General features: G+C 40.3%; 1 protein-coding gene and 1 long non-coding RNA gene across 9 annotated transcripts in view; one reads left to right on the top strand and one right to left on the bottom strand.

Annotated features, from left to right (window-relative positions):
* LOC148386274 (uncharacterized) overlaps positions 1-7,892 on the bottom strand; it is a 38,029-nt gene extending 30,137 nt beyond the window's left edge. The window contains exons 1-3 of one of the 7 annotated variants that reach the window (XR_015862983.1): positions 7,735-7,892; positions 6,297-6,376; positions 1,077-1,243 (exon numbers count right to left, since the gene is read on the bottom strand). This is a non-coding gene — a long non-coding RNA (uncharacterized LOC148386274). The other 6 variants (XR_015862984.1, XR_015862985.1, XR_015862988.1 and 3 more) reach the window with 6 other exon arrangements.
* Positions 7,893-10,400: 2,508 nt separating this feature from the next.
* On the top strand, positions 10,401-11,906 carry ptrh2 (peptidyl-tRNA hydrolase 2). Of its 2 annotated transcripts, none has more exons than XM_088397894.1 (2): positions 10,401-10,556; positions 11,216-11,906. In XM_088397894.1, exon 2 carries the CDS (start codon positions 11,223-11,225, stop codon positions 11,757-11,759), a length of 537 nt encoding a protein of 178 aa, XP_088254020.1. In that variant the 5' UTR covers positions 10,401-10,556; positions 11,216-11,222; the 3' UTR covers positions 11,760-11,906. The 2 variants fall into 2 exon arrangements, with proteins under 2 accessions (XP_088254020.1, XP_088254019.1); XM_088397893.1 differs by lacking the exon at positions 10,401-10,556 and adding an exon at positions 10,616-10,848.
* Positions 11,907-12,027: the final 121 nt, after the last annotated feature.

The following is a 12,027-nucleotide window of genomic DNA, read 5'->3' as shown; positions in this document are numbered from 1 at the left end:
TTGATGTTTCCTGCCACAGCGGAGCTGTAAAACGGGGGGGTGAGCGCTACGACCCACCAACAATGTTACCATGATATTCTTACGTACGTGGACAGAAATGAAGAAAAGACATTCAAGCTTGCATTTCCATACCAGGAGAACCCAACAGTTGTATGGAGATGGAGAACTTGAGGGACCTCCCCAAAACTTGTTGTTTCCACAGGTGTCGAGAAGGTGACCTGTTTTTAATTGGATTTAATTTGAATTGTTTTGAATTCGAGCAGCACCGTCTCGTGTGTGATGACAATACAAAGGATTTTCTTTCTTTGATTTGATAATGATGAACACATTGTGGCTGTAAATCAAACATACGCTGACATTTAGTATAGGATCAGTGTTGTCTGCACACGGGGAAACATGAGATTTGGATTTATTGTACTTGTGTGGCTCAAAAAGCTCAAATGGAGTTTTAGCAAGCGCCTTTGAAAGTGACAAAAAACAAAAATTATTTGAGAATCAGAACTCTCCAGCCACTTACATCCACTCAAGTATTTTTTTTTTAATGTATTTTCACTTTTTTTTAGTTATTCCCTGTGACCATTATGTTTTTTTGTTTCTTCTTCTCACGAAACAACAATTATTTATGCATGCAGCTATCACCATCGTGTGGAGCTCCCGAAAACCTCGTCATCAGACTTGTTCTGAAGAAAACCACAGCTGATGGGACATGGTCATTTCCCAGTAATGTTGTGATCATTTGAAACTGTTAACATTTGCAGGGAGCTGGAGAACATTCAACATGGCTCAAAATTACGGGCAATATAAATGAACTGGCAAAAATCCTCATTTGCTGCTGATGCAAATGCAACAATTGGTTAAAAGTGAGAAACCACTTGGGGGAAACTCTTAGCACCTTTTGGGTTTTCCCTTGAATCTTAAAGCTACACTTGCACACACATCTGCCTCTGTGACCAAAATAAACTTTTTAAATAATTTTTTTTTTTAATCTGTGTGCTTCTTGAAGGGCAAGCATAATGACACTTGGATTAGTTGTTGTCTGCAAACTTTACTAAGTATAACTGGCAAGAGGTACTCACCCGCATAAACACTTGCAGACTGATGATATCACACACACAGACACACACACACACACACACACACACGCACACAGATACAGTTAGTCGGTGGATTTCTTCCTCTGCCTTCATGCTCAAACTTCAGCGTTGCTTGGCAGGAGCAGCTTGGGAGAATTCAAGAATAAAAACTGTGTGGAGAGACACAGAAGAAGGGAAAGTGGTGAGAAAATAAACAACAACAAAAACATTACAGGAGTGAATCCGCTAGTAAAAATAGTTTTGAGTCAGCGAAGGACCATCCTGCCATCATGCTCACAGTGACACAGAGTCAGATTGTGAAAACTGACAACAAAACAGAAAAAAAATGCAGTTTATTAGGGTCAGACTAAGTACGTGTTTGGGGGCAAACACAGACGATAGCTGGACTTAAACGACAGCAAGGGTGAAATTAATGATCATGATGGAGAATAAAAAACTAAAATATTGAATATTCATAGATTTTTTTAGCATATTAAAAATGTGCTTCACTTTTATTCCTCCTTTTTTTTAACGAGGATACAGTAATAATGTAAAAATGATCTTTAGTCACGACACCAGATGAGACATACTTGAATCATACATTGAGAGGTCCGGTTCAAATCATATCGATGGCCCTTTTGTAATTATAGTTGTGCGTGAGAAAGCGACAGGAAAGAGGCGTGGGATGGATTTCTTACGCAAGTTGTGGACTTGCCAGCTTTGTGATCTTGACCTGATAAACCTTTCCGACTTATTTCAATGCTGCTTGCACATATTTTCTATCCAAGTCAGAGAGGAGATGAACACATGATTTGTAACAGCGTGGCTAGCTTGACGTGTTATTTCATACATATATATTTAAAAAAGCTAGCTGGCTTTATTTAAAAGAGGTTCAATTCTGACTAAATGCTAGAATGTGATTCATATAAAAAAAATGATAAAAAGGTCAAACTGTGCAAAGTTTGGTTGAAGTACAATTAGGCACAATGACAATGAATCAAGTGAGATGATGAACGTGATCAGGCTGTAATTTTGCAAGTCCCTTCCACACTGTACAGTCATTTGAATGGATTTGGATGATTGACGGATGTAATCAAACAGGTTAGTAACAGTTGACTGGGCCACAAAGGGGGCCAGTGTAACTCTGCAATCCGTTTGTTTAAGCTCATGCACACATGCGCGCCTCCAAAGGGTGCTTGTGACGCACTTGGGGCAGTTTGGCATTACGCAACGGAGCGCCAAAGCAATCTGGCTAAACTGGGCTGGAGAAAGAACCAAGTACCGGACTTAAATTAGGCGAGGCAGGACAAGACTTGACAGATGTGGGAGGGGAGAGCAATGGTGTGTGAGCAATGTCTTTGGACAGACAGGCAACTCCTTTTGATGACACACACATTGGTCTCTGGATTTACACTTAAGGGAGACTCGCACCTACAAACATTCAGACAAAAAAAAAATCTGAAATGTATTTTTGTGTGACCTTTACAATGCAGACTTAAAAAGGGGAAACGTGCTGCTTGATTATGGAAGAAAACAGTCATCACGATTATTTCGGGAGTAATTGAAAGTACGATTATTCAAATGATCATTAGGTTAGTGGTAGAAAAGAAGAAAATGTTTAAAGGTCAAATTAAATTCCTTTCAAACATTAGAATAACGTTGTTTTGCAACCAAAAAAAAAAAAATACAATTGGATTTTTGTTTTCTTCACTAGTAGTGCCAGAATAGTTTTGGTGAGCACTATATCATGTAATATATTTACATATTTTAAGCACAGTTCAATATAAATATTAAAGATGCTAGTATTGCGTTTCTGTTGTGTGCACATTATGGAAACAAGATAACTAGAAAATCAAAACAAAGATCACTTTACGCTTCAAAATATTGACAACTTTCATGAAGGCTGTTGTGTCAAGATTAGATTGATTCGTTGAGTTCTCCGTTGATTTTTCACGACGGATCCAGGCTGCATTGTTCCACTAAATTGTGTCCGTTTACCATGCGTGCCTAATTAGGGCAGGGTTTTCCCCACTTTGTGCCATTTTGTGGAGTTTCCAACATTTCACGTTTTGAGCAAGTCTTGAACTTTGATTTTTTTGTAACAATTAAACTTTTGAAAATTTGGGCGTTGCAGCATTCTGGGGGGATTTTTTTTTTTTGTTACAAGCGTGCCAGTGAAAATGAACCTGCCCTACCTTTTTTTCTCCACCAGAGTTGTACAGTACATATGCCCCCCTCTCAGAGGTTGCTGTTAATATGATAAAATATTACTGTATCAAGTATAACATTATTAAAACTCATTTGTTTCACTAAAACACATACACAGAGACACGCACTCACTCATAAATTTCAGTTGGAAACGACAGTCTTCAAATATTTGACGTTTAAAAAAAAAAAAAAAAGATAATCTGTTCTGATCTGGTTCAACTTGATTTTTCTGGACTAACAAAGACGGACAATTAAGTGTGCCTTATGTTTTTGCTCCCTTTCTCTTTCTTTCGCTCATCTGTGTGTGCATGAGCGGGCATGCGGTAATAAGGACGGCGAGGCAGACATGCTTGGGATGCCCGAGATGTTATATTTGCAAAGCCATGAATCCAATGAATGGATGAGAGCTTGGTGCAGATGCGTAAGACATTTAGGCAGCTCTATGACAGGATGAAGACGAAAAAGTCATGAACGTGAATGATAGCAATTTTGCCTCTTATCTATTTTCTTTTTTTTTTTTTTTACAGAAAAAAATACAAATAAAACGACTTTTAATACTGAGAGCTGCAATTGACAACAATCAATGCCTAAATTTAGGAGTGAGCTGTGGAAAAATCTAACTAATGTAACTTGTGAGTTAGCAAGGCTTAATTATCTGTAGAGGTTTGTAAAAAAAATAATAATAATAAAAAAATATATAAGAACGTCCTTATTCCCAAGATGCTTCCAAAGAAATGCTTGAACGCAGAAATAACGATGTACAGGAACAAGGTTCCTGTACAAGTGAGCTTTCAAGCTCTGTGGGGCCCCAAAGTGAAACAAGATCCCGGCAGTGCTCTTGCTCTATTTTATCGTTTTCACGGTCTGTAAATTAAGCATTCACTACCCACGAACCTCCTCCCTGGGAAACAGCAGGTTAAAATACACTTGATGTAATGCCAATAAGTGTGCTTTTTCTTTCGCTACGCATGAATGCATGTTTGTTTTTTGTTTTTTTTTTAAATCTCTTTCTAAGAACCTGTTTGGCCCATGTACAATCATCTCCAGCAGTCTCAGCAGGATGCACGGACCATAGACTTCACAAGTCAAGGAAGAAGACAAGTGGCACCACACTGTCCACTTAGGTAATTCAGGATTTGCAACGCCCTCTACTGGAGAAATGTCAACACTTTACGACACAAAAATCTGGGCTGTAATGGGTGATGGATGTGTCATCAGTTAGGGATGGGTTTTCTTCTCATCCTTAAACTAATTGATTTATTTGGTAGCCTTCTCTTTGATATATCGATTAATAAGATCAATAAGATCCCACTGATGCTGTGGAAGCTCGAATCAGGAACAAAACAGAGCTGTGCAGACATTTTTATATTTTACAACAACTATCAATTTGAGCATACCACGACAATATTGTTTTGCGAGATCCTTTATCTCCCCTTTCCATGAAATGTCCTTAGATTGAGAAGGGTTCACGAGTCAACAGGTCAGAGAGACAGGTCAAGTTGCCATGGTGATCGCACCCTGCTTGGATAACCCTCATCACCCATTTGAAGCTCTCTGGCACCCTCTACTGATCAAGTAGGAACATAGCACTGACACGCCACACCGAATAAACAATTATTATATAATACGGTGGGTATTGAAATTTTCTTTTCATATCACACTATTGTATTAAGTAGATTGTAAAAACAATAAAAGTCCAATTGCAATAAATTAGTAAATGACATACATTTAATTTTTTCTGCTAATTGCCTTCAGTTTATATCATGGATTGCACTTGGCGATATTTAAGCTATTTTATTGATTCATTGTTACACAGTGCATGCATTTCTAACGGAGGAGAAAAAGATCTCTGAAGGTTCGGAACTCCTGTTTTCAAGCCAGTGTGACATTGAGTGCAATAACGTTGCCTGAAAGGCATGGATGTTGCTCAACTTCTCATAGCTCGCCTGTTCTTAATAATTCTTCCTAAGACCACAAACTGAGGCTGTATCTTAGTTACAGCCAATTACAAATAAGTAGTGTAAGGGTTGGTTTTTAATTCCACTCAATCGACAAAATTCTTCAGATAATTGATTCTGACTTACTTTAGAAAATAGCCTCATTAAAACACCAGACCCATATGTAAGTTAATCAATTTGAATATATTTAATCTATCCAAACAATTGTAACTGTGTCTAAATGGACAAAAATATCTCCAAAATGTTGACTCAATTTCAGGCAAAAATGCAATAAAACGCAATGAAAACATCCACATAAACCTGATCTATTGGAGGATCAAACGAAAAAAAAAAATCTTGCTTTAAAAACAATCCAATTCATAAAAAATGCATGAGGGCGGCCCCAGCAAGGAGCACAGAGTTTCATCATGAACCCAATGACACCAAAAGCTGCAGTAGCAACAACACTCGCTAGACGGCGACATTCTGCTTTGAAATCTCCAAAAGTCAGCCAGCCTCGACTCCGATTGCATGTGGGAGGGAATTATTTATTTGGGCATTTAAAAAGAGCAAACAGCACGTCGTGGTTTCACTTCAGGTCTAGCGGGCGAGGCTACATAAGTCTGACAGCTTTAATGACAGATGGAGCCAGAGCAGCAAACACAAGCAGATGTCTGTGCTCACTTGATCTAATCAACAGTGCAAGACCTCCTTTGCTATAAAGAGCAAAAAAAAAAACTCTCAGGAGATGGAGAAAGTAGAGATGGAACACAGAAAGGAGGGTGAGTGAGTGACAGGGGTTGGGGGGGGCAGAATTGTGGGAGGCGGGCGCCAGAGTCATTTTATCCTCGTGCGCATTCAGTCAGAGGGGTCAGCGAGTGCGATTGTTCTAGAACTGCCTGTCAAAACAGTGCAGCCCCGACTCACGTGTGCCCCCCACTCTGAAATTCATGCACGCGGCAAAAGCACCACCACCACCATGACCTTGTTTCGAGAGCTGCGTCACAGCAGCAACATCACACGCAGAAGCAAGTGAACGACATCACACAACACGTTGAGGAGAAAAATGTTGTCTTACCGAAAGAGCCCGAGCGAGGTCGTGCCAAAAAAGGAAGGGGGATGCCGAGGCCAACCTCTCGTCTTCACGTAGAGCGCAAACTGTCGAGGCCAGAGAGAGGGACAGTCAAGCACATGGCAGGGACACGCTATCAGAGTGAGAGCAAAACAAGGAAGACAAGAAAAAGAGGGGTGGGGGTACCACTGAGAGAAAGGGAGGGACAGAGACGGAGGAGTGCGAGAAGGTAGAGTGAAAGTGTACCAAACGGAACTTTAAAGGCTGGGAGAGGGCAAGTGAGTGGTGGAGAAAAAGAGAGAGAGAGGGAGTGAGTGAGAGACCTTAGGAGACAGAGGTTGTTGTTGTTTTTGAATTTAAAGGACAGGGCCGTAGGCTACGAGTGTTCAACCCACTGACACAAGAACAGCTCCATTATTCTGTCTACTGACAGATGAGATTACACAACTCATGAAGGCATAATATATATGACATAATAACACAAGCAAAGAGCTCTGCTTCCCTGGAATATGATCACTGCCATCTATATCTTTGTTTACATCGCTTGCTCGCGTGGGATTATTGGAAGTGAGGTGGCCGGGTTGGAAATGGGCTCTGACGGGAGAAGATCAACTTCCCGGGAAACCCAGCAAAACAAAAACAATACGTCCAGGCTCGCTCTCTGCTGGCCGGCTACTGGAAAATATCATGCCAACAATAAGAGTGTGGTCGCTAAGAAGCCGTTGCACAACATCTCCGAGGAAGGAAGGGGGGAGCATAAAAGTTTCAAAGTGTGACAGGTTTTGGCAAGGAAAAAAAAGTAGGTGAGGCCAGCCGGAGGGTTTTCATTCACTCTCTGATATTAATGTCTCCGGTAATTTATTTTGACCATTAAAAGCAAAAGATAGGCAAGCCCAAACTTTGTAAAAAGTTAAACATTAACTCTATGGCTCATCGAAAAAGCAAAGGAACACTCATTTGCGAGGACTGTTCTGTTGAATAAGTATAAAGTTTTCAGCAATTCAATAATCAAACTGGTGATTGTTTTTTCTATCACATAATCAAAGTGTGATTATCACAGAGGTCTAATTTGGGGTGTTCAATAGCATCCATCACTACTTTTCACCGTGCAAGCGTCAAACATTCAGTAAAATAAGAACAAACAAAATGAGAAAAAAAAAAGTTTGGAGTTGGTCTCAGGTGCGCTTGTAATAAAACACCCCACAATGGAAACTTTCATTTCGACAATCATTTATCAATATGCTAGAGTGACGTATCTTTATGCAAGCATCAAATTCGCCCTCAAATTAATAGCAATATCCCTTAATGATTTCATATGGATACATATTTGGTTTTGTTTTAACGCTTCATTCGCTTGCGGGACGCCAGAACACCTGTTGCACGTAAAAGTCGTTGAACAGCAGGTAGATATAAATGTTTGCAAAACAAATACGTCAGTACTCACCAGTAACAAAGTTGATTTGATTTGGAAATAGCGTGGTTCCCCTTACGGTGTGCATTATAATAATATACGATATGCAAGCAGAAGTCGAGGTGTTTCCGTGTTTACCGAGTTGGTCGTCTGATAATTAACTTGACTGATTTCAACCGGTTTGAACTGGCCATTGAGGGCTGTCAAAATGGACCTCAATTTAATTTTAAACATACTGCAGGGTTTTTTTTTTTCAATTGAGAAAAAAAACATATTTTTACTCAGTGACAGACAAAACTAAAAGGTGAAGTATATATATATATATATACATATATATATATATATGTATATATATATATATATGTATATATATATATACACTATAAATTAATCTGCAAAATTTTACCAAGCAGATGTGGATATTACATATCAAAAGATTTAATCTGTTCCAGAACTATCCTTCACATCTTCAGCCTGTACATGTGTTAGAAATTGTAAAGCTATACAACAACAGATGCCTCGAATTCTCTCGAGTAACCTGTTGTGTTCTCACGTATCCTTGAGAAGCACACGTGATTGAAAATGTTGCCTCTCTCAGAGTACGCTGCTCGCGGTGCTTGTGGCTCACCACATCCTCTTGTCGTTTACAAAATAAACACTTTGTCGTCACACACTTAGAGGAGGCCTCCCCGAGCGCACGCGCTGACCTTCCCGGGGGCCTCACAATGTTGTAAAATACTTGCCGTGCAGCCCGGGAAATTTCTTTAGTCTGCTGACCTCCAACGGCATCTCTAATGGAGAAAACACAAGTCCTATCAGTATGCAAGATGAAGCGTAATGACAGGAAAATGATAAGCGTGTCCTCAGATTCCTCTCCTGCGCAGGATTAAATATTTCATGAGGAAGACTAAACAATGAACCAGAAGGTCTTATGAGTTGACAGCGCCAAAACCGTCAAGGTCAACCCTTGTCTATCTGTAATGTGAGTCTTTTTTTTTCCCCGGCTGGGTATGTGATTGTGAAAGCAAACAAAATGAACACTTTTGTCTGGCAGAGGTACGATTTTTCTTTGGGGAGTAGTCATATCAAGAAGGCTGCAAAACAATAAAGAGCACAAACAAACCCCCCAAACTGCTGATAAACATTCACTATACTATACTAAATATTGCCTGAAAAATTGGGATAGACTCAAAAGTCATTTATCTGGCCTGACACTTGGGGGACCAAGCATATTTCAGGGGAGGCAGAGCCCCCATGGCCCCCCCTTTAGCTCTGTCAGTGGTACAAACTAGCAATTCCAGATTAGACTTTATCTTTAGTTTGAATTAAAGTAGTTTTTTCAGCACAAGTTAACATAATTTAGTTATTCAAGATTTCTGTTGCAGTTCTTTTACCCCCAAAACAATAAACTCCATAAAGATAGCACTTTACAGGAAATTCATATTTATTGGTTTGTTTTGCTTAATATTCACAAGTAATTTTTAGTACCGCTCTTCATTCTTTATCACTTTTGTAAATCAATCCCATTCCAGCCTTGTAGCTGAATGTGCTATGCTTTGAGATTCAAAGCCAGGCTCAGGTTGTGCCATAAATATATTTTTAAAAATAAATAACTCCACAAGGTCAGATGTGTGCTCAATGTCCCATACCAAAGGAATTGGTGGGAGAAATTTATATGTTCAAACAATTCAACGTGAGTCGGGACAGAGCTGTCCCTTTAATGTCCAAAACTTTTGCAAAAATTATTTATTTAGCGTTAATGGGCAAAGTGGTCTCATTCGAATCGCATGCGTTACTGCAATGGCATGCCTTTGAAGCAAGCTCTTGGCATTTAAAACATGCCACCACTTGAACTGTCAACAAGAAAGGAGCTATTCATTTGATGCAAGCGGATTTGTGCACACAAAACACACACGTCAACAACAAATCTAGTTAATGTGCTTCATCATACTGCGGTAGACAGTTTCACTGTTAAATTACTGTCTGTATATTGAAAACAGATCCATGTCAACATGCGTGATGCAGCGCAGCACGAATCTAGCACTTGATTGCGCAACTGCTTTCTACCAAAACAACTCAGACCTGATGAGTAACTACTCAGAGAAAAAGAGAGAGAGAGCGAGAGAGAGAGGAAAGCTAATACAGGGCACATAAACCTCAGGCTGAGAGGTCTAATGCGTGGCAGAAAGCTTTCATAGTTGAAGATAAGCATGGAACACTTAATTAATTATGAAATCATGGCACAATACAACGTTTTTAGATAAATGTGTTATGGAGTCACAGGCACATTGAGAGCAGTGGGCCAAATCTCTAAATGTTGGGGTGTGGCGATGGAGGAGATAAGGCACATATGCCAAAAAAACCCAAAAAAACCCTCAAGCTTTCCATTGGGAGGGGTGTGGAGCTGGAGCAGGCTGCAAAAAGACATAAAACAAGACAAAAGGTTCATATTAGGCTGGCACGAAACACACGAGACAGTTCAATTAAAGCTCTATAAATAAGCAGACTACTTGCCCTGGGGCGGTTCTGAGAGTTGGGAGTTCTCCATGGGTTTTGCCTAACAAAAATACATTTGTCCAAAAAGCAATCCAAGATAAAGTTCTGAGAATAAAGTCAGAATTCTGAGAATAAAGTCAGAATTCTGACTTTGAAGTCAGAATTCTGATTTTATTCTCGTTAGATTACTCTCCAGTACGATAGATAGCGCTGTTCTGCCCGTCAAAGATTAGGAAAAGAAGAAGGGTAAGACCTCCAATACACGAGGTGGCGCTAGCATGTCTTTCTACGATTCAAAAGAACAGAGGAAGAAACCCGGCTCATGCCTATTTGGTAGTTAATACGTGGAGCAGATTTGAGTGAGTAACTTTTCGAATGTCCTGTGAATAAATGTTTACGAGCGAGTTTAACGTCGGCGCCACTGTCATAGAGACCGATGTGCTACTGACGAAATGTTTGTAAGCGCTAACAGAAGCTAACGTTAGCTCGCGGAGTTGACCGCCATTCAACGGAAGAGACTATCTAAATTCATTAACCGTATACAGTGAATAATTTTAGTCTCATTGAGACAACTTTTTAGAACAAGATCTCTGCAATGATAATATAAGTGTGCGATTCCATTAAGAAATACAAGATGAACTGGAGTCAACTGTGAGTAGGGTTGAAAAATGTTCTGTACGTGGGCAACTCGTATGTGAAAAGAAACTTTTTGGGATAATTTATAAACATTGCAAGATCCAAAATAGTATAATTTTTTAGATAAATATTGCTCCTTTCGCTGAAAATTGCACAGCCATGACTCATCCATCCTAAAAGGTCCAATTCCAAACTCTCTTAACCCCAATGTTTGTTAATTATTAAGAGACAACTTTCATTGTTGTACATCCTCCTATTTCCACAATTTCCCATGACGAGTGTCCAACTAAAATATTTTATGAGGGTCTGACTAATATTGAAATGTTCCTGCAGAAAAGTGAGTTTGAGAAACTAATGCATGTATTCATTTGCTGTACCCCAGGTTTAACATGGACATCCTCCAGCGTCCATTGGACATGCTCAAAAGTCCACTGGGCATGGGTGTCGCTGCAGGACTGGGTTGCGGGCTCCTCCTGGGTTGGCAGCTGGGTGGCCACTTGGGTCCATTCCCCAAATGTCTGTTTGGCGGCAAGGGGTCCGGCTCGACCGAAGCGTTGGAGATGGGTGAAGGAGGGGAGTTCAAGATGATCATGGTGGTACGCAATGACTTGAAGATGGGCAAAGGGAAGGTGGCAGCCCAGTGTGCCCACGCGGCCGTAGCGGCCTACAAGCAAGTGCAGCGTAGGAACCCTGAGCTCCTTAAGATGTGGGAGTACTGCGGCCAGCCTAAAGTGGTGGTGAAGGCCCCGGACGAGGACACCCTGATTCAGCTCCTGGGGCTCGCCAAGGAGATGAAGCTGCCTGTCAGCCTGATACAGGATGCGGGCAGGACACAAATCTCCCCTGGCTCCCGCACGGTGCTCGGCATCGGTCCTGGTCCTGCTGCGCTTATTGACTCAGTCAGTGGAGATTTGAAGCTTTACTAAAGCTCCCTCACAACCATTAAATACAAAGGAAATGCAATGACATTACCTGTTGGTATAAATCACTGGCACAGATAAGTGAACAAAGTTGCATTGGTTTTTTTTTTTTGTAAAGAAATATTCTGACAAATAAAGTGAAATTGAATTAGTGCTGAATCTCACACTGGTCTAATGTAACCAAGATTTCAGTGGTTGTGATGTGGCCACTTGCAGTTAAATATTTTTAAAATGTGTTAATATATGGCCATGCAAAATGACACTTTTACATTTA

The sequence above is a fragment of the Syngnathus floridae genome, chromosome 15 (assembly GCF_059516105.1).
Source record: "Syngnathus floridae isolate MCC-2025c chromosome 15, RoL_Sflo_1.0, whole genome shotgun sequence".
NCBI classification, from domain to species: Eukaryota; Metazoa; Chordata; class Actinopteri; order Syngnathiformes; family Syngnathidae; genus Syngnathus; species Syngnathus floridae.
Note: the sequence above shows the minus strand (reverse complement) of the source record. Positions and strands in the feature narration are given on the sequence as shown.